This window comes from Artemia franciscana, chromosome 13, assembly GCF_032884065.1.
Source record: "Artemia franciscana chromosome 13, ASM3288406v1, whole genome shotgun sequence".
NCBI lineage: Eukaryota > Metazoa > Arthropoda > Branchiopoda > Anostraca > Artemiidae > Artemia > Artemia franciscana.
In genome coordinates this window covers 47618254-47643900 of record NC_088875.1, presented here as the reverse complement: position 1 = coordinate 47643900, position 25647 = coordinate 47618254, and the positions used below count along the sequence as shown (strand labels likewise).

General features: G+C 34.9%; 1 protein-coding gene across 3 annotated transcripts in view; it reads right to left on the bottom strand.

Annotated features, from left to right (window-relative positions):
• The window catches only part of LOC136035020 (peroxidasin-like), a 326937-nt gene that overhangs the window by 79346 nt on the left and 221944 nt on the right, over positions 1-25647 (bottom strand). For all 3 annotated transcript variants that reach the window (XM_065716607.1, XM_065716606.1, XM_065716608.1), the window contains 2 exons: positions 17228-17345; positions 5473-5666 (listed from right to left, as the gene is read on the bottom strand). In XM_065716607.1, coding sequence (XP_065572679.1) covers positions 5473-5666; positions 17228-17345 — 312 coding nt within the window. The remainder of the gene's footprint in view (positions 1-5472; positions 5667-17227; positions 17346-25647) is intronic.

Below are 25647 nucleotides of genomic sequence, written 5' to 3'. Positions count from 1 at the left end.
TACCTACTTTTTTCGTCTCATTTAACATAAAAAAGTAATCATGTGCAGGTCTCTGTCTACCTGGAACTTATCGGGGGGATAAGGTTACTTGGTCAAATAGGTGAGAAAAATAATGATAAAGTATGGACAATTATAAGGAAAAATTTGGGAAATAGGCAAAAGCAGAACCCTCTAAACCAAAAGACAAAGCATACTTCTTTCCTGAAAGGAAAGGGTGCTCAGGTGGGAGGAAATGTTGGCCAGAAACATGAAATAGGGGACATCTTTTGTAATATAGGAAACAAATTTAGCGTTTTTTGTTAAAATTGGGATTTTTTAAAACCACCCCATTGCCCACAAAAGCTTGTGGTTATTAATAAATAGCTACAAATTTACTATTTTACCATTTCAAATTTACAATTATTTATAATTTACCCAGATGCATATGCCCTTTGCTACCCAAGGGGCTTATGGCCTGTCCATAAAGACGTTTCCTTGCAATGATGGATTTTGTCTTCCTGTTTCACACAAAAAGTATTTGCGCTTTGGCCAAATGACACATATGTCCCTTACAATGCAAGGGGGCTTATGGATTATCCTTGCAGATACGCTTTTTTGGTGGAAATTTTTAACACACGCTCCAGAATCTTTTTTTATGGCTTAAACGTCAAGTTTCAGTAAAAGTAAAATTTTAACTCAATAAAATTTCAATAAAATAACATTCTATGCATTATTTGTCCATGAAATTAAAAAAAAAACATTTACTAAAAAGTTTCCCAAAGGAAGGTAGAGAGCTATTTTGAAGCCTAAAATGAGTGGAAATAGTCATTTGAGAAGTCAAACTACAAAATGAACAAGAATTATTACGAATGTGTAAATGAAATCTATAGAGTACATAAATTAAAATGAATAATCATATCAAACTTAAAAATAACAGACTACACGGTGAATAAATAACTAAAACCTAGTCCTACTCATCAAAAGATACGAGCCTGAGGAAATTTGTCTTATTTCCGAAAAAGGTGGAAACACCCCTAAAAGTCAACTAATCTTAACGAAAATCGCAACATCAGATTCAGCGTATAAGAGAACCATACAGTAGGGGTTTCAAGCTCCTATCTGCAAAAATATGGAATTTGGTATTTTTGCCAGAAGAAAGAGCACGAATGCTTGTTTATTTGTTTTTTGTTATTTACTTTTTTTCAGGGGTGATCGTATCGACCCAGGGGTTCTAGAATGTTGCGAGAGGGCTCTTTCGAATGGAAATTAAAAGTTTTAGTCCTCTTTTCAAGTCACTTAAAACTTGGAGGGCAACTAAGCCCCCTCCAACACTAATTTTTCCCAAAGTCACTGGATCAAAATTTGGGAGGGGGTTACGTGGGAGGATCCTTCCATGGAGGAATTTTTCACAAGGAAGAGAATTTTCGATAAAGGGGGCACCAGATTTCCCAACTTTATTTAAAAAACGATCAGAAATTAAATAAAAAAGAGTTTTTTCAAAACTTAAAACAAACAGAAATTATTACGTATATGAGGGGGTTCGTCCCTTCGTCAATACATTGCTCTTTACTCTTAAGTTTTTAATACTTTCAAAAGTTTTTTAATACTTTCAAAAGAGCTATTTATTCTATCTAAACGGCCTTTGTGATTCAGGGGTCATTCTTAAAGAATTGGAACAGAATTCGAGCTTTACCGCAAAGAGTGAGTCATTGAAGAGGGGACGAACCCCCTCATATACGTCATAATTTCTGCTCGTTTTAAGTTTTAATGTTGCTCCTTACTTTCAGTTGAAAAAAGTTTTTTTTTAATATTTAATACTGAGATATATCTGAATGAATAGTCAAGCTTCAAACAAATAGAATTCACCACAAATTAAAGTGAGGCTAACATCCCCAGAAGCCCTAGTCAAGAGATGCTCCGCCAAAATGTAGAGACATCCAAGTTTGACAATCTCCCTAAGTATATATGCATTGACTTGTTCATCTGCCTCGGCTAATTCTTATCTGCCAGGTACGTATTTATGCCATTTATTACCCAAAGGAGGTTATGGTCTGTCTTTGGGGATATGTCCTTTTAATGGTGCATTGTGTCTTCCTGCCAAGAGATCCTGCAAGAGATTTTACCGACTGGCTGGTCATTTTTACTGACTGTTTTTTTTTGTTAATAATTATAGTAATGTCTGTTTCGAATTCAATACGTAAAATCACATCACGAGTCGGTAAGACTACTGCATTTACTAACTGAGATTCAGATTTCGGTACATATCGTGTCACTATTTTATTGCTGTTATTTTAACCAAATGAAAAATTGCAGTTCCATCTTTAAAACCGAACAAAGTATTTAAGTGGCGTCCGAAAATTTTTTCCCGGCTTCTTTTTTTACCGAGTGACCAAAAACATGGGGGGGGGGAAATCCCGCAGAAAATATGATTGGCTGGAATTAGCACAAGCTGAAACTCAGCATTAGTAAAATTTCATGGATAGGACTTTTATTTAGCGCACTCTGTAACATGAGCCAAATCCAGTGAAATTTTCACTCTTGGGCTTTGCAGTGGAAAATTTTTAATTTCTTTTGAAACCAATCGGAAGTAGAGCTAGGTCTACAGAATAACTTGAGAAATACTCATAATAATTTGAAATTCTCCATATTATAGGCAAATAAAACTATGCTTCCAGAGATTATACAGTGTTTTATTATAGATAGATAGATTTAGATTGATAGATTTATTTTTCATATGGCAATAAGATAATTACACAAAAATCTACAAGCCGCCACAAAGGCTCCATGACCCATAGGAGGGTGATTATGATAAGGTCACATAAACATTAAACTTTTAAACTCTTAACATTTAAACATATAAACACAAAATTTAAACATGGAAGCACAAACATTTAAACTCTTAATATGTAAAGCATTCATAAAAAGGAGAAAAAAACCAACAACAGAAAAAAGGAGCGTTTATTAAATAAGTTTTATCAAACTGCAATGAATAACAAATCTATAAAAATAATAATAATAATGATAATAAAATGGATTGCACTATATACGTCAAGGAGAAATTAATCACATGAAAGCAAAAAAATTTACGAGTCTTTTGAACGTGCCAAACGAGTGGCATTTTCGAGCCGAATTGGGAAGGATTTGCCATGTCAAATGACACGCAACAAAAGGATTAAAATCGGATCTTATTATCGGTGTATGTGGAATTTTGATATTTAGAAAACTACGGAGCTGATAATTTGACCGATGAGATACAAAAGAAGACGCAAATCTAAAGGACCTAGGAATATCTCCATGGAGCTGGAGCGAAAGACGGACAGGAAATAATATAAAGTTTTTTTCAATATCAATTAACGGCTTAGTTGCCGAACAATGTAAATCCTGGATAAGATTTATGGCTTTTATCATACGCATTCGAAAGCAGTTTGAGAAAATAAGGGAAAGTAGACATCCATATGACAGGACAATAAGAAACATAAAAATGAATTAAGGTATGAAACATAATTCTTAGAGGTTGTCTACGATAAATATGTATAAGTTTTCTAAGAAAACCGAGATTTCTGCATACCTTCATTTAAATCAAATCAATGTGGCGTTTAAAAGATAAATTTTCTTCTAGGAGGATACCTAGGAAACGGACATGGCCATACTTTGTTCTTCTAATAAAGCCTTTAAATATATGAATTTACTGAAAAACTAGTTTTAGAAACATTTAAGGCAAGTGAGTTAGCATCAAACAAAATTAAAACTCTCTCGAAGAGGTCCACTAAATTTGCGAGAACCTCGTCCTCTGTTCTCCTAGATATAATAAGGGTGGTATGAACGGCAAAAATAATAAGAGAATCCAAGATATGCAAACTGTGGTTATGGGTACGAAAGAATGTTGGATGACATAGACGACAGCAATAAAAAGGATTTTTGTTTCTAGCTGCAAAAATTAGGTCATTTACATAAATTAAAAACAATATCGGCCCTAAAATTGACCCTTGAAGGACCCTCTGGTCAACACTTGATAGTGAGCGAAAAAGCGAATCAACAGAAATTAATCTACCGGATCTGAAAGACCTGAACCAAAAAAACATACTACCTCTTAAACCAAAATGAGAAAAGAACTAAATAGTTAAATAGAAGAACATTGTGGGTTAAAGAATCAAAGGCTTTACGAACATCCAGAAACAAAGGAGCAGAAATCAAAAGGGAGTCTAGGGCAGAATAAAGATAATTCAGCAAAACTGCACAAGCATGCTCAGTTGACTAATTTGCTCGAAAATCAAATTTAAAATCGCGAAAAAAAATCTTAGAAGTAAGAAAACTATTAAGACGAAAAAGCATCACCTTTTCAAATGTTTTACTAAACACAGGCAACAAAGAAATTGGCCGATAGTTTTGCTGGATCATTTCGTGTTCCCCCACTCCCTCCCTTATATAATGTGATTGTTCGAGCACGCTTGAGAATATTTGGGAAAATACCATGCTGAGAGCAGAGGTTAAGAAGTTTCGTTAAGGGAGAAATAATGGATGGAAGTTTCTTTAGATTTTTCCTTTCGAGTGCTTATATTAAGGTGTACAGTAAAAATTTATTTTAATAGCTTTTGATCTCAGGGCTCGTAAGACAATGGATTGGCCGTATCAATGAGTTGTCTGTTTTATTTTTATATTTTTATTGCTTAATGACTTTTATGTTACTAAAATAGCGTTTCTGTTTTAGTTGGAGGTTTTAAGAGAAGAAATCGGACTTTTTTAGAGAAAAAGCCTGGGTTTGTAAGAGAATAAATTTGAATTTTTTTAGAGACGAAATTTGAGTTTTTACGCAAAGAAATTTAATTCTTTAAACAGAAGACAGAAGGTTATTGATATCTTGGATGGTGAGATAGTATTGAGAGCCTTATAAATTAGTCTCTTCGTTTCTAAAGGCTGCTTAACAGCTTGTCGGCTTCTAAGGTAACTTTCTCGATTTTTTATGTATTTTCAGTAAAAAGCTAGTTTTACACAGTCCTATAAATATGGTAAATTTCAACATTCAGATTATTTGCGATGATTTTGGCAAAATTTGTTGCAGAGACATAGAAGCGATAATTTTAAATTTTGCTCTTAAACTTACATACGAATAGCTTTGTATTTTCTTGTTAACACTCACCCGTTTTCTTAGAGGATGGAACAGCTTTCTGTCTCAAACTTATTTCCTATTTCTATCTCTTATTTCTTATTTCTATATCTATCTCTATCTCAAAATGCATTTCTTTTTGTGATGATTTTACACATATATTTTTCGTATGCTTGTAGCAGTAATTTTTTATTTATTTTAAATTTAGATTTCACTTTTAACTTTTACCAGAAACGTTTTTCCATGTTAATCTTCATTATAAATGATGGATAGTCTCATAAAAATGGTGAATATTCAAAAATTATGACACTCGGGTTTCACGCTAGGCCTGCAAGAGTGTAACGCTTTGCATCCATATTTACCAAATCTAAACTCAGTCATCCACTCACCAGTTACACGTCTTCTGGAATTATGATGTATTTCTTGGGGCGGGCTCATACGAACAGTTCTAGACTTAACTTCACCTAGAGGGCTTTTTGCCATGCATTCATAAGATCCAAAATCGTTAGAGCTTGCATTCTCAATAATTAAAGTGCCATTCTCCAATATTTGCAGCCTTGGATCGTCAAAGTCCATTTCATGGCTACAAAACAATGTTAAAATATTTGAGACAAAAATTAATTAACTTCATAAGCAATAAATGTCACATTATTTTCAACCCATGTTATTGGACATATATCTTACATTATCCTAAGATATAATAGCATAAAAATGACGATTGTAGGATTGTATAAAAATGATGCCATTTCACTTATTGATAGATAAGTTCATTATCCATCCGTGATAATCTCATAAAATACTTTTCACTAAAAAATTATGGCACTGATAGATTTGTATATATATATATATATATATATATATATATATATATATATATATATATATATATATATATATATATATATATATATATATATATATATATATTTATCTTTTGGATTTTTATTACATCAGGCACTTTAGCGATGGCCTTTGCTTTAGCTGCACAACAAATCAAATATCCAGTTTAATTTTATTAGTTCTTACCAAGAAAGTTGATTTATTTTGGAATAAAAACTATTTTTAAATAGCTAATTTGTAAAACTTGGAACTTCGGGTACAAAAAACGAACAGAAATAAAATTGAAAACTTTCCGAAAAATAAGTTTTTAAAAGAAAAGTAAAAGCCATTTTAAACTTGAGATCAGAAGGAATAGAAACCTACAAAAAATGAAAATCAAATCAACCAGATTTTATTGTTAAGGAATAAATGATGCCCAATACGAACAGAAATTAAATAAACAATCATAGCAAAAAAAAAAAAACTAGAAAAGGTTCTAACATAAATGAATAAATAGATCTAGGAACGAGTAAAGCTGAAGTTGAGTATACGACTCAACCTTAAATCGAACAAAAATATTTTGCTATTGAAGTATAAATGAAACACAAAACGAAGAGAAATTAAGTAAACAACCATAGCAAACAAACATACAATTCGTACTAATATAAATGAACAAATAAATTTTAAAAGGAGTCAAACTTTTGAATATGCAAATAAGCTTTATACGAAAAAAAATTTGCTATTGAAGCATGAATAAAATCCAAAACAAACAGAAATTAAATAAACAATCAATGCAACAAACGTACAATAGATGCTAACATAAATGAATAAATGTCGCTATAAACAAGAGTTAGGGTTTTGCCTCCTTCTCTCCCTGTAAAAGTTTAAAACCTGCTGTGTCACTGACGCTTTACTGAAAACGAATAATATTACAGATATTTTCTTTTGTACTTATTACACTATTGAAAACAAACATAAAAATTACAATAAAATTTTGAACTGATGAGCTATCAGCAATTATTATTGTTTTATATCAAACATTCTGTTAATATTATTAGTTCTTTCCAAGGCTATTCAAGACAAATACGGCTTCACTATAAACAAAAATTTGGATGCTGCTCCCTTCCCTAACTGTAAAATTCTAAAGCCTCCTGCGTCATTGGTGCTTCACTGAAAACGAATAATATTACAACTATTTCCGTTTCTAGTCATTCCAGCCTTGAAAATGAAAATAAAATTACAATGAAATAAAATCTTCAATCGATGATCTTTCTACTATTAATAGCATTATATATCAAACTTTCAGTTGGATTTTATTTTTACTCTACAACACTGCTCAAGACACATGTAGTTTTCAGCCACGGCAGGTTTTAGACTTGTATAGTGTGAGAAGCAGACAAGACAAAAACTCCTATTTGTAGTGCTTTTTTTCGTGTCAAGCTTGACTCGTATATTCAGTTTAAGTTTCACTCGTTTTAAGATTTATTTACTCATTTATGATAGTATCTATTGTAGTTTATTTGTTATGATAGTTTATTTTTAATTCTGTTAGTTTTGGGTTTCATTTATACTTCAACAGCAAAATAGTTTTGTTAAATTTAAGCTTGAATTGCATATCAAACAGTTCGTGGTAACGAACTGTAGTAAGGAGCGACCCGGCTCAATAGTAAACAAAACTCTAAAAAACGGAATTTTGATGCAAAAATATACATCAAAAGAATCAGATTTTCATGCTGATTTTAAATATATAAGTTTCACCAAATTTAGTCTTTGTCATCATAAGTTACGAGCCTAAAAAAATTTGCCTTATTTTAGAAAATAGGGGAAAACACCCCCTAAAAGTCACAGAATCTTAATGACATCACACCATCGGGTTCGGCGTATCAGAGAACCCTATAGCAAAACTTTCAAGCTCCTATCTACAAAAAAGTGGAATTTCGTATTTTTTGCCAGAAGACAAATCACGGGTGCGTGTTTATTTGTTTGTTTTTTTTTCCAGGGGTTATCGTATCGACCAAGTGGTCCTAGAATGTCGCAAAAGGGCTCATTCTAACGGAAATGAAAAGTTCTAGTGCCCTTTTTAAGTGACCAAAAAAACTGGAGGGCACCTAGGCCCCCTCCCACGCTCATTTATTCTCCTAAGTCAACAGATCAAAATTTTGAGATAGCCATTTTGTTCCGCATAGTCGAAAACCATAAGAACTATGTCTTTGGGAATGACTTACTCCCCCACAGTCCCTGGGGGACGGGCTGCAACTTACAAACTTCGACCAGTGTTTACATATAATAATGGTTATTGGGAAGTGTACAGTCGTTTTCAGGGGATTTTTTTTTTGGTTTTGGGGGTTGGGTTGAGGGGAGGGGGTATGTGGGAGGATCTTTCCTTGGAGAAATATGTTATGGGGGAACAGAAATTCAATGAAAAGGGTGCAGGATTTTCTAAAATTACTATAAAAAAAACAAAGAAAAAATAAACATGGAAAAGTTTTTTCAATTGAAAGAAAAGAGTAGCATTGAAACTTAAAACGAACAGAGATTATTACGCATATGAGGGGTTCTAAAAATATTTTAGCATAAAGAGCGAGGTATTTAGGAGGAGATAAATACCTCGCTCTTTATGCTATAGTATTTTTAGTAGTTTCAACTATTTATTCTACGGCCTTTCTGATTCAGGGGTCATTCTTAAAGAATTGGGACAAAACTTACGATTTAGTGTAAAGAACGAGGTATTAACGAGGGTACAAACCCCCTCATATACATAATAAAAATTAAAGAATATAAAAGTTTGTTACGTAAGTTAATTCTTAAGTTACGTATATTTTTCACTAATAAAAAAATTCGTTAAAAATTAAAATTTATAGTTGCCTTTTTATGTAACCGAAAAATTGCATGGCAACTAGGCCTCCTTCCCCATCCCTTATTTCTCAAAATCGTCTAATCAAAACTATGAGAAAGCCATTTAGCCAAAAAAGGAATTAATATGCAAATTTCATTTTAATGATTTATGTGTGGAGAGCCAAAATCAAACATCCATTAATTCAAAAACGTTCAGAAATTACATTAAAAAAACTAGTTTTTTAACGGAAAGTAAGGAGCGACATTAAAACTTAAAACGAACAGAAATTACTCCGTATATGAAATGGGTTTTCCCCTCCGCAATTCCTCGCTCTTTACGCTAAAGCTTTTAATTGTTTTAAAAAGCAGAATTGTGGCAAAGAGTCAAACTTTTGCGTAAAGAGCGAGGGATTGCGGAGGGGACAACCCATTTCATATACGGAGTAATTTCTGTTCGTTTTAAGTTTTAATGTCGCTCCTTACTTTCCGTCAAAAAACTAGTTTTTTTTATGTATTCAGTTTAAACTGTACTCGTTTTAAGATCTATTCACTCATTTATATTAGTACATGTTGCATGTATTTTTGCAATGATTGTTTATTTAATTTCTGTTCGTTCTGGGTTTCAATTAGTCTTTAATAGTAATTTCTGCTAGTTTTGAGTTTGATTTTGTAGGCTTCTATTTCTTGTGATCTCAAGTGTAGTATGGCTTTTACTCTTCTTTAAAAAACTTCTTTTTCCGAAAGTTTTTTTTTCATTTCTGCTCATTTTTTTATAGCCAAAGTTCCACTTTTTCCAAATTCCATATTTCAAAATAATTTTTTATTCCAAAACAAATCAACTTGTTTGGTAAGAATTAGTAAAATTAAACTGAATATTTGATCTATTGTGCAGCTTAAGCAAAAGCCATTGTTAAATTGTAATCAAAATCAATCAAAAAGTGATCAAAATCCAGAAACGTGCCAAAAATGAAAATGAAGATATAAGATACTGGTGGTTGGGAGATATGGTAAAACAACAGTTAGAGCTTGAAAAATGAAACGAAGAGCAAAGACACACACACTTTGAAGACATGCAACACCAGGCAAGTGAGTGAGTCAAAAATGAAAATGAAGAGTAAAGATACACGCGGCTAGAAGAAAAGCGGCACCAGGTCAAAAATGAAAATGAAGAGCAAAAACGAACGCGACTAGAAGCATGCGAGACCGAGCATGTGAATGAGGCAAAAATGAAAATGAAGTTCAAACACACACGCGGTTAGAAGAACAACGACGGCATGTCAAAAATAGAAATGAAGAGCAAAGACGCACGCAGTTGGAAGATATGCGATCCCGATTATGTGAGCAAGTCAAAAATGAAAAACAAAGACACACGCGGTTAGGAGACATGCGACACCAAACATGTGAGTGAGTCAATGAAAATCAACCCGGACAGCGAGAATCAAAACGTGTCAATATTAATGGTAATAGCGATCATGATTGGGTTTGGGATTTTGAGTTGGATAAGCTCATCGGTGCCTCCCATACCCTTTATTAAAAATAAAAAGTTTCGGCGATACGTATTTCATAAGGATGAAAGACAAGCCGAGGTACAACGAACCAAACAAACTGAAAATGATAACGATGAATATTAGGTTTAGGATTTTGACATAGATAAGGTCAGGTAATACGAACCAAACACATTTAAAATTATAGCAATGATAAATACGTTTTGAATTTTGACATGGATAAGATTATTAGTGCCTACCATACCTTTGAAAATAAAATAAACCTGGACTAGATAAATAGTTGGAAGAAAAATACATTTTTGTCCCACCAGCTGAACAATTAAAAGAAACAAAGATTTGGCGATATGTCTTTAATAATGACAAAATACAATACGAGGAAAAAGAAGAAGTTTTTGCCCCACCACGTGAACAATTAAAAGAAATAAAGGTTTGGCAATATTTCTTTCATAACGACAAAAGACAAGCCAAGGAAAAGTTAAATGTCCGGTAAAAATGTATCATACAAAGGCACTACTTCTAATTTAAGGTCCATTTGGACATCATGACATCAAGAAAAGACTCAACTTATCTGCCTTCAAAAGACCAGCTACAGTATATATATATATATATATATATATATATATATATATATATATATATATATATATATATATATATATATATATATATATATTTCATAGTAATACCTGCTTGTTTTGAGTTTGAGTTTATTGTAGGTTTCTAATTATTCTGATCTTAAGTTTAATATGGCCTTTACTTTTCCTTAAAAACGGGTCACGGAGGGAGGGCCAGGGTAAGATCCCATTATTTACCGTTGATATTTTTTTTTAGATAACTTCGAAGACCACACTGCCTTTCCATGACGAAAGTAAAACAGTTCAAAATAGGCATGAAACCTTTTTATTGACAGTGAACAGATATAAAATTTAACTGGATATTTCGAACACATATACAGTGCTCATCATCAGCAGTAAAACTCTAATGATGTACTTATAAATTATTATAAATTACTGCTGATGATGAACACTGTATATGTGTTCGAAATATCCAGTTAAATTTTATATCTGTTCACTGTCAATAAAATGGTTTCATCCCTATTTTGAACTGTTTTACTTTCGATATTTTTTTGGGAGGCAAGGGAGGGATATCGGGCAAACAACAAATAATTTTTTAATAAGTTGGTTTTTTGAGGGGGATCGGGCCAACGAGGGCCAGGGATGAGTTGCCCTAACTTTTCGAATAAAATATTACTAATAAAGTTGTTTCATTAATTTTGGGGGGGAGGGGGGGGGTCATGCAGAGAATGTAATGGATCAGCTCCTTTAAAATATAGAATAACATATCGTTGATAATTTTTTTGAGTGGGGGTTGGGCTTATCTGATCTTTGAACCATTTTCAAAACCCCCGATTTAGAACCATATATGCCCCCGGTGCAAAACTTAAAACAATTGCCCCCAGGCTTTTGGGGTTTTGTGTCAACCTCGGTTTTTTTGTTATTTTATCTTTAAACTATTTTGAAGAAAATGGTCATCTCAAAATTTTGATTGGATGCATTTGTGGGAAATAGGGGCTTGGGAGGGGACTAGTTCTCCTCCGATCCCTTATGTCTCTTAAAAAGGCACTAGAAATTCTGATTTACTTTGGAATATACCCCCCTCCAAAGCTTATGCTACCATCCCTTCTCAATAAGCCTTATTTACCCTGGGGGCATAATTTACAACACCTGCACCAGGCTTCTGGGGGCTTATCCCTGGAGTTTTTGTTTAGGATTTTTGGTTTATTTTAAACAAAATGGCTATATAAGAAATCTAATCGGACGCATTTGGGGAAAAGAGGGTTGATGGAGACGGACTAGTTGCTATCGGATCACTTTTGACTCTTAAATTGGGAACTTGGACTTTAAATTTCCAACAATTTGAGTCCCTTCCAAAGTTTTATAAGACCACCTGTTCCATAAAAACCTTTTTTCCCGGAGGCACAAGTTACAACCCTTAGTTCCCCTGTGGTCAGAGGGTATATTAACCTTGATATTTTTGCTACCTGATGGTTGGACTATTTCAAAGAAATTACTATCTCAAATTGATTGGATGTGTTTAAAGAAAAGAGAGTTTAGAGGGAGGGGTTGATGCCTTCCAATCACTTTTGACTCTTAAAAACGTAACTGGAAGTTTCAATTTCTAATCATATGAGATACATCTTAAGTTTATACGACCATCTTTTGCATAAAAACCTTATGTGTTGTCTGGGCATAACGTAAAACATTTGCCACTGGGCTCTGGGGGTTGTATCGATCCCGGAGTTTCGTTATCTGATATTTGAACTAATTTCAATGAAATGACTATGTCAAAATTTTTATCGGATAGGTTTGGGGTAAATAGGGTGTTGAGAGGAGAGGGCTAGTTGAATTCCAAATTTTCTTACTCTTGAAAAGTAAACAACAACTTTCAAACATCAATCAAATGAAACCCCTCTGAAGTTTATACGAGCAAACTTCCATAAGAACCATATATGCACTTTTAGCGTAACTTACAACACCGGTCCCTGACCCCTTGGGGATTGTGACGACAATGGAGTTTGTGTTATCTGGTTTTTGAACTATTTTTAATTTTTTCAGATACGTTTGGGGAAAAAAGGCGTGGGGGCTATTTGCCAACCAATTACTTTTGACTCTTAGAAAGGGCACTATAACTTCCGATTTCCAATCGAATGAGCCTCTTCAGAAATTCATAAGACCATCCTTTCATATAAAGTACCATTTGGAAAAAACAAAATATTGGTGCCTAACGGACTTAGGGATGGTGGGGGAGGCTAGCTGCCATAGGATCACTTTTGACTCTTACAAAGGGGGACTGGCACTTTTAATTTTTAATCCTTTGAGTCCCAACCGAAAATTATACAATCATTTATTTCCTAAGAACCTTATAAGCCCCAGGAGCATAAGTTACAACCGCTTCCCTTGGTTTGACCCCATAGTTTTTGTCGTCTGATCGCTGGACAACTTCAAACAAAGTGGCTATCTCAGAGTTTTGATTGGAAGTATTTGGAAGAAAGAGGGTGTGGGAGAGAGGGTATATAACCGTAATTACTTTTGATGACTCTTAACAAGGTAACTTGAAATTTGAATTCCCCATGAAATGAACCACCACTAATGTTTATACGATCACCCCTTACATAAAAACTTATATATTCCCCGTCCAGGGAATGACACAACACTTCCCCTGGGCTGGAAAGGAGGGGGATTATGTACACCCCTGAGATTTTGTTATTTGATTTTTAAACTATTTTGAAATAAATAGCTGTGTCAAAATTTTGATCGGGTGCACTTGGGGGAAATGGCTTTTTTTTGTTGGGGGGGGGCTAGTTGTCCTTCGACCACTTACAAATCTTAAGAAGAACACTACAAATCCAATTTACAATAGAATGAGCCCCCTCCAAAGTTTATGTGACCATCTCTTCCATAAAACCTTATATGCCCCTTGAGCATTATTTACAACACTTGCCCCCAAGTTCTAAGGATTTGTTTCGACCTTGGAATTTTCGTTATCTGAATATTGAACTATTTTTAACAAAATCCCAAAATTTGTATCGCATGAATTTGGAAAAAGGCACGTTGAGGGAGAGGAGCTGGCTGCCCCCTGTTCCCCGTTGCCCCTTACAAACAGCACTAGAACTTTCGATTTTTAATCGATCTTTTTTACTCTTAAAAAGAAATAGAACTTTAAATTTCCAATCAAATGAACCCTCTAAGAGATTTATGCAAGCATACCTTCCATAAGAACCATATATGTCCGCAAGGCATAGTTTACAAAGCCTGTCCCCGGGTCCTAGGGTTTTGTATCGACCCTGGAGTTTTTGTTATCCGATTTTTGAAGTGTTTTTAATATAATGGCTATCTCAAAATTTTTATCAGATGCAGTTGGGAAAGAAGGGTGTGGGAGAAAGGGGAGGGACTAGATGCCCTCCGATCATCTTTTACTCTTGAAAAATGACAGTAAAACTTCTTGTTTCCAATCGATCCCTTTTGACTCTTAAAAAAGGAATTAGAACTTATAGTTTTTAACCATTTATATTCCCTTCGAGGTTTATACGACTACTTCTTCCATAAAAACCTTATAAGCCCAGGGTATAAGTTACAACCCTTTCCCCAGCTCCGATCCCTTTTGATTCTTAATAAGGTAACTGGATCTTTCAATTTCTAATCAAAAGAGCCACCTTTGAAATTTATACGAACAACCATAGAATAAAAACCTTATATGCCCCTGGGGAATAACTTAAAACAATTACCAAGGGCTCTGGGGGCTTGTGTCGACCTGTGGGGGGCTGTATCTGGTGTTTGAACTATCTTTACCGCACTAACTATCTCAAAATTTTTATCGGATGGGTTGGGGGAGAAGACGTGGGGGGGGTATTCGCCCTCCGATCCTTTTTGAATCTTAAAAAGGGAACTGGAACTTTCAATTTCTGATCAAATGAGCTCTTTCTGAATTTTATACGAGCATCTCTCTCATGCGAACTATTTATGTCCCAAGAGCATAGTTTTCAACACTTGCCCCTGGGTCCTCAGGGTTTGTGTCTACCCCGGATTTTTTAATTTGATTTTTCATCTATTTTTAACAAAATGGCTGTCTCAACATTTTTATTGGACACATTTGGGCAAAAAAAGGGTGGGGGGGATAGCTGTCCTCCGATCTCATTTGATTCTTAAAAACGGCACTAGAATTTTCTGTTTCTAATCGAATGAGCCCAGACCAAAGTTTATACGACCACCCATTGCATATGAAGTGCATCTGAAAAAAAAATACAATATTAGAGTCATATGGCCTTTACTATAGGCAACGCTATAGCGTAGCCTCTGATTTTCATGGTTTTTCAATCATGCCGGGAAATTCTCCAAAAAATTATAAAAAGTCCAAAATTATAAATTTTACAAGTTTTCAAGAAGCAAAAATACTTCTAACTGAAATTCAACGGTCCTTGTGTTTCAGCAGTCTCTTAATGAAGTGGACCAAAAGGTAAAACTTTAGCGTAAAGAGCGAGGATTGAGGAAGGGGCAGTACCCCTCATATGGAGAATAAGTTTTATTCATTTTAAGCTTTAATGTTGCTCCGCCATCTCAGACGAAAAACTATTTTTTATTTAATCAAACAGTTCGTGGTAACGAACTGTAGTAAGGAGCGACCCGGCTCAATAGTAACCAAAACTCTAAAAAATTGAATTTTGATATCGATAGCTACATCAAAAGAATCGCATTTTAATGCTGAGTTTAAATATATAATCATCAAGTTTCATCAAGTTTAGTCTTACCCATCAAAAGTTACGAACCTGAGAAAATTTGCCTTATTTAGGAAAATAGGGGAAAACACCCCCTAAAAGTCGTAGGATCTTAACGAAAATTAAACCATCAGATTCAGCGTATCAGAGAACCATACTGTAGAAGTTTCAAGCTCCGATCTAAAAAAAATGTGGAATTTTGTATTTTTTGCCAGAAGACAAATCACGGGTGCGTGTTTATTTGTTTGTTTTTTGTTTTTTTTTTCCCAGGGTCATAGTATCGACCAAGCGGTCCTAGAATGTCGCAAGAGGGCTCATTCTAACGGAAACGAAAAGTTCTAGTGCCCTTTTTAAGTGACCAAAAAAATTGGAGGGCATCTAGGCCCCCTCCCACGCTCATTTTTTCCCAAAGTCAACGGATCACAATTTTGAGATAGCCATTTTGTTCAGCATATTCGAAAACCATAATAACTATGTCTTTGAGGGTGATTTACTCCCCCACAATCCCTGGGGGAGGGGCTGCAAGTTACAAACTTTGACCAGTGTTTACATATAGTAATGGTTATTGGGAAGTGTACAGACGTTTTCAGGGGGATTTTATTTTGTTTGGGGGTGGGGCTGATGAGAGGGGGCTATGTTGGAAGATCTTTCCTTGGAGGAATCTGTCATGGGGGAAGAAAAATTCAATGACAAGGGCGCAGGATTCTCTAGCATTACTATAAGAAAACAATGAAAAATAAACATGAAAACGTTTTTTCAAATGAAAGGAAGAAGTAGCATTGAAACTTAAAACGAACAGAGATTATAACGCATATAAGGGGTTCTAAGAGTACTTTAGCATAAATAGCGAGGTATTTAGGAGGAGATAAATACCTTGCTCTTTATGCTAAAGTATTTTTAGTAATTTCAACTATTTATTCTACGGCCTTTCTGATTCAGGGGTAATTCTTAAAGAATTGGGACAAAACTTACGATTTAGTGTAAAGAGCGAGGTATTAACGAGGGTACAAACCGCCTCGTATACACAATAAAAATATAAGGTTATTTAAGTTTGTTACGTAAGTTAATTCTTAAGTTACGTATATTTTTTACTAATAAAAACGTTCGTTAAAAATTAAAAGTTCTAGTTGCCTTTTTAAGTAACCGAAAAATTCTCCACCCCTTATTTCTCAAAATCGTCTAATCAAAACTAAGAGAAAGCCATTTAGCCAAAAAAAGAATTAATATACAAATTTCATTTTAATAATTTATGTGCGGAGAGCCAAAACCAAACATGCATTAATTCAAAAGCGTTCAGAAATTAAATAAAAAAAAACTAATTTTTTTTAGCTGAAAGTAAGGAGCGACATTAAAACTTAAAACGAACAGAAATTACTCCGTATATGAAATGGGTTGTCCCCTCCGCAATCCCTCGCTCTTTACGCTAAAGTTTGACTCTTTGCCAAAATTCTACTTTTTAAAACAATTAAAAGCTTTAGCGTAAAGAGCGAGGGATTGTGGAGGGGACAACTCATTTCATATACGGAGTAATTTCTGTTCGTTTTAAGTTTTAATGTCGCTCCTTACTTTCAGCTAAAAAAATTAGTTTTTTTATTTAATAACTACTAGGATCAAATATACAGACTTTAAAAGACAACCAAGGTATACTGTTGAATTTGTGAATATGCACGGCAAGAAAATCTATTTTTCATTTCGTAAAAATTCCCCACTTACTTGTTATGTAGCCAAACGATATCTGGAAGAGGATCTCCGACAGCCTTACAACTTAAATAAACAGTCTTCCCAAAAGTAATCTCCACATCCGTAGGCTCTTCAGTGAGTTCAGGTTTTCCTAAAACAGAAAAGCCGCAAATAAGAAAAAAGCCTGGGCAATTTGAATGATGGTTTATTGCACTTTCTCTTGGAAACTTAAATTTCACTGCAATTCATATTTTAATTTTTTAATGTTGTAAATACAAATGAAAATATTTGCAAAATAAAATGATTCCGTAGAGCAACAAAGTGGGGTTTATAAAAGTCCATGTACTTGTGGAAGCTCTTATGTGGGACGTACTAACCAGAATTTAAGAACGAGATTGCTACAAAATCATAATTCCAAATCATCGTCTTTAAAGCAAAATACCAAACCTGAAGATTTCACGTCGGCCCTCTCGGAGCATATCTTTAATTTTCCAAATCATTTTATTTTGTTTGAAAATGTTTCATTGATTTCTAGGGACCAAGGTTTAAAGCAAACTTTCAGGGAAACAATCGAAATTAAAAAAAAATCTATTCAAGAATAATTCCATAAACAGAGATACAGGTGAATTTGGATTGAACTCAATTTATGATAATTTACTGAGGTCAAATAAAGTAAATATCACTTCACCTAAGAGCTTTGACCTCTGTCCACGTAATACGTCAGTTAAATCTAATGAACCGGAACCGAAAAGGTCATGGAGATTTGCCTCGGCTGTTGCATTGAAAAAAATAAGAGCAATAAACTATATGTAATTAGTTTATCAGGTATAAATTTTGTTTATTTTTATTCATGTCTTTTAGTTTTACTGCTGATGATGAACACTGTATATATGTTCGAAATATCCAGTTAAATAATTTTATATTTCACTGTCAATAAAAAGGTATCATCCCTATTTTGAACTGTTTTACTTTCGTCGTTTAATATTGCTCTATACTTTTTTGAAAAATTTATTTTTCTGAATTTTTTCTAGTTAGTTTCTGTTCGGTTTTGAATGCCAAAGTTTTGGTTTTATTTAGGGCCGGGAAAAGAGCGATTGAAATAGTTGAACCCAATCGGGCCCGTGTTTGAAAGAGTCTAGTCCCGACATCAAAATGAGCAGCCGGTTTTCGAAATTGCGATGTGTTCTTAACAATTCCATAAGCATTGCTCCTGGAGAGAGAACAGTTTCAAGGCTAAAACCAAAAAAAAAAACTATGTAATATCATCAATAAATCAGGATAGACTCAATAGTTTAGACATCATGTTGACAGAAAGTGAAGACCCAAGTAAATTAGATTTTAAAACTGTTTTAGAAGCATTTGCAGAACAAAAATTTAGAAATATCTAAATTAATGTGCCAATATTTGGTAATGTAAAATTCAAAAGGCTTTTTCAGTAATTTCATAATATCTAGGGGACACAAACGTAAATTAACGTTAGCACAAAATGACTGCAAAAAGAACAAAAAAGGACAAAACCGTAAGCTCAAAATGAACAAACTGGACAATCAAATGAGGCAAGGTCAAGAGATCCATCTGAGAAATGTAAATGCAAGACGGGTGATAATGAACAACCTAGAGTCCTAGATCACCAAAAGCGACATGATCAATCCAAGCCACCAGGGCAAAAGGAACTGAAAAAATGTCTGAAGCAATGATAAACAAAAATAAAGATAAAAGAGATATGCAGTTAAAATATTAGCGAAGCCAACAATTAGAACAAGTCAAAACGAAATTAAAGAATATAGAAAGATGCGGTTAAAAGATAAGTGGCAGGAAGAACCACAAGGACTTAAAAACGAAAGTGAAGAAAAAACTATGCGACTACAAGACATGCAACAATGAGGATCAGAACGAATCCAAATGAAAATAAGAAACAGAGAAATGTGTGGTTAGGAGACATAGGATCGCAAGAACAAAGAAGTGTGCCGTTAGAAGTTAATCAGTAGCGAAAATTACAAGCAACAGTGGTACACACTCGAGAACAAACCAGTTTTATCTATCTTCATTAAAAGACAATTAGCTTACGCTCAGGGGAAAACAAGTGACGGGTGACAGAATACATTGGACTTCTATAGTTGTACATAGTTTGGGCTAAATATTTGCACATTTGGGGCTGAGGTTGGGGGTAAAGTATTTGCACAGGTTACGTAGGCTTCCCCGCTTGACTAAAAGACTTCGAGATCTAACAAGTAATGCAAGATCACGTCATCATCAATAAATCTACCAAATCACGCAAGATAACATCATCATCAACATAGTTAAACACTCCCTTTTATATAGGCTTACCCGCTTGATTAGCGGATACCCTATTACGCAACAGGTGCCTGCGTCTTGAAGAAGTTTTGAAAATCACCAGGATCGGGATTCGAAGGGGGTGTATCGGGATTACGTCATCCTCAATAAATCTACAAAGTCACGCAAGATTAAATTACCCTCAACATAGGTAAACACTACATATTGTATAGGCTTTTCCGCTTGACTAGCAGACCTTGAGATCTAACAAGTAACGCAAGATTACGTCATCCTCAATTAATCTACTAAGTTACGCAAGATTACATCATCTTCGGCATAGTTAAACACTCCCTATTATGTAGGCTTACCCGCTCGACTAGCGGACCCACTATTCCGTAACAAGCACTTGTATCTTGAAGAAGTTTTAAAAAAGTGTCGGGATCAGGATTCGAAGAAGATGGATCGGGATTACTTCACCCTCAAGAAATCTACCAAGTCACGCAAGATTACATCATCCCTAACATAGGTAAACACTCGCTATTATGTAGGCTTCCCCACTAACTAGAGAACCTTAAGATCTAACAAGTCGCACAAGATTACGTCACCCTCAAGAAATCTCCAAAGTCATGCAAGATTGTGCAACCTAAACATAGGTAAACACTCACCATTATGTAGGCTTCCCCTCTTGATTAGCAAGCCCTGAGATCTGACAAGTCACGCAAGATTACGTAACAAACATCTGAATCTTGAAGAAAATACCCCCTATTACGTAACAACCACCTGCATCTTAAAGAAGTTTAAAACAAGGGTTGGGGTCGGGTTCGAAGGGGGTGGGCCCCGGTAGAATCTACAATGCCCTCACTACTAAAATGTAAATTGAACAGCTTTCCTTTTTTGTATTTCAACGGTTGAAAAATGAATTAGGGCTTAAACCTCAATTTTCTTATTTTTTTAATAGATCATAGTTATACCAATTAGTTCAGTTTACCGGCATTGCATAAAACTAGTCTTCATCAATGACTTTTTTCTTCTAATTTTATTCCTTTCAAATGCACAGAAGAACAATTGAGACTGACATAATCTAAAAGAAAGCTGGCAAATTTTCTATCAATACTTTCTAGAGCTACTACCAAGAGCTACCATTCATTAGATCCAGCTAATCCCCTAACGATGTTCGACCTACCTCTCATAGTAAAAGAATAAATAAGTTGGAGGTGGGGTGGATATGTTACCGTGAATGTTCGAAATTCTTAAATGTCGGCTTTTACAGAAGAATGCCGAAGTTCCTTTTTTTCTCCTTGGATTTAGTTAGCGTTGCCAGTCAACTTCTTCAATTCAATCAAAGGTTTAATGATGACAGACTAGGTTAGATTAGGTTTGGTTAGGTTAGCTTTGGTTTTTAACTTATTTCTGATACTTCTTAGCAAATTTAACCTAATCTAACCAAACTTTACCCTTTACTATCATAACTTGCATGAGACTGAAAAAGCTGACTCACAATCCTAATTGAATGCAAGCAGAGAAAAATGAGTTTCGGAGATTCACCAGTGAATGTCGACATTAGCCTGATTTCGGTCGCGGTAGCAGATATACAAAATCAAATATGTTTGATTTCTTACTTTGATTTCAAGTATCTAGCTTTCATAAATATTGAAATTAACTACAAAGTTTCGTTTTTGAAAAGTGTACCCGACTTGGCAAAATCTGAAACTTGTCTTAAATCCCCACCAGATCTGGTGACATTGGGGGGAGTTGGCGGGGAAAACCGAAATCTTGGAAAACACTTAGAGTGGAGAGATCAGGAGGAAGATTGGTGGGTAGAATAAGCAAATGTAGTAGATACATCATTGAAGGAACCGGACTGGATCCACTCTCTTTGGGGGAGTTAGGGGGGATCCAGTGCTTTGGCGAGTTTGATGCTTTTGGACGTGCTAGGACGATGAAAATGTTTAGGCGTGTCAGGGACCTGCAAAAATTGACTTGATAAAGTCGTGTCCCTCAATTTGACCATCTGGGGGACTGAAGGGAGAGGAAAAATTAGAAAAAATTATGTATTTTTAACTTACGAGTGGGTGATTGGATCTTAATGAATTTTGATATTTAGAAGGACCTCGTGTCTCAGACCTCTTATTTTAAATCCCGACCGGCACTAAGCCTCTGATTTTTCTTTTAAATAAATCTATTGATTCTTAGAACTTTGCCATATGCCATTTGAGCTTTTGGCTCTTCCAGCCTCGTCATAAGTGCACTATAAGCTCATAGCTCTTTTTTTTTTCACTAGCTAATATATCTGTATTCTGCTGAAGGAGCTGGAATGGTATTTAAATTTTCCATTGAAATTTGCCATGTGACTTTTCCCCTGTTGTTCTATATTTTTTCCGATTTTGGAAATTTGGCAAACAAGACCCCCTCCCCCGCTCGAATATAAAATGACATTTACAGTAATTGTTTCCAGGCAACTTTAGCATAATCACAAACTTATCTGCATTTTCGTTTAGTTTACATTTATTTGTTATTGTAGCAAACAAGACCCCCCCCCCCCGCTCGAATGTAAAATGGCATTTTGATTTCATTTAATGTTTAAACAGTCGCAATTAATGTGCTATTTGCGTCATTCTTTCATATTAAAACAGTTCCGAAGAAAAAAGGTCAGTTTCTCATTATAGAAATTAAAATTAATTGTTCCCAGGCAACGTTAGCATAATCACAATTTTGACTGCATTTTTGTTTAGTTTACATTTGTTTGTTAAACGACTCAGTAGTAATGAAAAAGGGAAGCAAAAAATTGTCTCCATACAAAACTGACTCTTGAATTTGTCAATTCAAATTAAATAGATAAATTGACCGTTAATATATTATTTAGCAACATTTTCAACACAACACCATTAGAGATATGAAGTTTAAATACGGAAGGGCTTATATACTATTTCTTCGTCCGTATTGAAAGCAGATAATATCTCCTTATTCCTCTGACACAAGTGGCCTTACGGAATGATATTGATGAAACAATGACATAAAATATGTAATTTGACTTTTGGGGATTTAGTTTTAACGTTATTTATAACACTGATTCGATCAAAGCAAACTCACTTTTTCAAAAGAACGATTGAGTTTATTCTTCTTCCAAATAAAGTTACTGTTATATTTTTCTTTTCCAAAATTCATTCAACGTCAAACGGTAGACAGATTTGGAAAGACTTTTTGGAGTTTTGGAAAGACTATCTTTAAAAAGCTATTATTTTTTCATACGAGTATCAAAATAGTGAGCTCAAGTCGTACTAAGATACAACCTTCAGGTTCCAGGAGTGGTTCCAACTGCGGAGATTCTTACCTTGATTATTCCGTGTGTAGTAATGGATAACATTTGGATTATAATCTGTGTTTTTGCGTGTGTAATAATAAGCTTATCAATCTTTTTGCCGCTTATTCAAGCTAAAACATTAAACGACTGCCGAAAAACTAGTGAGGTTTTATATATTTATGTCCCACTTGTATATTTGTCAAATTCTGTAACCATTTACATATGCGCTTCATTTTTGCTAATGTGGTTTTATGAACTACCTGATTTAATTTGTGTCTTTTATAAGGTTACTGAGCAAATCGGCCTTATTCTAGTCCAAACACACTTATTTGGCCTTGAGTTAGCTGTCCTATTTAAGATCTACATTCCTCGTATTAGCAGTTCTTGGACAACAAGAAAATTTAGGGCTACTTCAATGTTTATAGGCTTTCTAACAACTCTGCCCTTCGTTGGGGGTCTTTCTATTTCCCGAGGTCAGTTGTTGTGGTCCTTGTGCACGGGTGAGCTCCAATCCTTCTTTGATAGAAGAAAGCAAGCACAAACTGAAATCAACTGGATGTTGATTGGTCTTTTTGTACCATACTTATTGTTCGCAATAGTTGCAATAGGGGCTTCTAGCCGAACCATAACTCGATCCAAATCGATGACACCCAACTATGCCCCTGAACTTCAAAAGGCATTATCAGTTCAAGTAACACTGTTTGTCACTTGCGTTTTTTACAGGGCCTTCTTCCTTTATATTGTACCTTCTGACATTGGTATAAACGCTTATAGATTTTTATTTTGGCTTGTATCTTATACTACTTTCGTGATGCTTGGTCCAATTCCGACTATTCTTATTCTGCTGTTTAATAAAGGTTATCGACAAAAGGTTTTTAGTTCTTCTGGGGGGAGCACTGTAGCCCCTTCAACAGAGGCATAGTTAGATGCAATAAATGATCACAAGTCTGAGTTTATATAAGATCAAATAAATACCACATCCTCTACAAGCGTCCGTTTTTGTGTTTCCAAAAGGTATGCTTTGCCACACTCTTGTTCTAAATTTTTTTCTCACTACCTTTGGAAGGTAATAAGAAAGAATATTTGAGCTACGGAACTTAGAATATTGGAAACTGCAGTAATAACAGTAATCAAGTATAGTCCTGAAAAGTGGGTTGCCCGAAGGAGGAGGAGGATTTGTTAGATGTTTTCCAGAGGAATTGTCTATGGGTCCTTTAGGTTGCCCGTCGGACTGACCCTATTTCAAACATCAAGCTCCATAAAAAAAATATGGTTCTATCCCGATTTCTAGGGCTATAATAAGAGAATGGCTGTGATGAACAAAACACGTTCTGTGGATGAGAGACTGACAGATTACAAAGATTGTCCTTTGGTGCCAGCCATCTAGGACTAAAGGAAAAGCAGATTGTCTTCGAAAGGGTTGTCAGGAGGTCGTAAAAAAGGATCTAAGGGAACCTGGGACTTTTCAGGATAGTGTAAAGATGGATGTTTTGAATAGATTTGGATGGAGGAGGAATGTGCGTAGCTGTTTTGGCCTTATGCGGTTTGACGCTACAGTGAGTTATTAGTAGTAGTAGTTTAAAAGATAATGTAAGCTAGGACTGATCTAAGGGATGGAGTGAATACCTTCTTCTTATTTGATAAATATATGTCTCCTTGTGTTGCGACAAAAACACTTTGGTTTTGTCGTGTTTTTTTTTTTCTTTTTTTTTCTAGCACCCCGATTTCAGCGGGTGGATCTTAGGCTGGATTGATGAATATGACTTTGCATTTTAGAAACTTACGGAGTTCTAGCTCCGTAGAAATTTTGCCTGGGGCCAAAAAGTATGGTTTTTGCTTGTCTTGAACCAGAGCCTATAGTATGTGAAATGAAGTGTAGTTTTATAGCCTATGTCAAAGAGAACTATCTGAAGTTATGCAGTCAAGCTATCGTTTCATCAAACCATGTTTCTGCTTTCGAGTGGAAAGCTCCGTTCTAGCAGGCAAGCAGGCAGGCAGGTTCAAATTGAAAATGGACTAAAATCTATAAGTTTTAAATATATGCGACAGTTACCTGGCCCCACAGCCAATATATCTTCTTTGAGTTATAAATAATTTTTTTTACAGAAACAAAAAAGTGGCATTTCCCACGGTTCCAAAAGTGCTGTTATCTATTGTTTCTACCCATTTCTGTTCGTGATTTAAGCTGAGTTTATCATTTGGTTTTTCGCGCTTGGGATCACAGTAGAGAAATGGTATCAGATGTGCATCTTAAACTTTAAAAGTTCTCTAATTGTTAAAGAAAATAGAGTTTATCCTTTGCTCCTTTCTAAGTGATAACGTTAGAAACATGGCTTACGGCAAAAAAGTCAACTTTTGAACTAAACCGGTAGATTTATTTTGTTTTTGACGCTCGATAGCTCTTGATGAGTTGATCAAAGTATATGCCATGCAATTTTTGATAGAAAAATTCCTTCATGAGATGCACCAGTTTGAAAGTTTCAAGGGGTTGACAGCTTCAGTAGTAAGCTACACACTGAAACCAAAATTAGGCCGTTACCAAGTGTGAGTCAGATAGGGAAGTTTTAAGCAACAGTCGGCTGTTAGCTCATACTTATCTTCGGAAATGAGGTGTTCGGAACTTTTGCTAGTTGGTTTACCTATTATTTTTTTTCCGGTGTATTTGATGGTAAAGCCAATTTAGTTTCAGTGGTAAGACATGTTGGGGACTTGTTTATATTAAGATCCTTACAGATTAACAACTTCAGCGCTTAATCGAAGCGAGGAAACAAAACCAAAGTGTTGCTTTCGCAATACTTTGCTCGACAAAGCCGAACAAACGTTGCTGCAGCACCTCATTTTGCCCATAGAACGTAGATCTCATTCTAAATGAGATTCT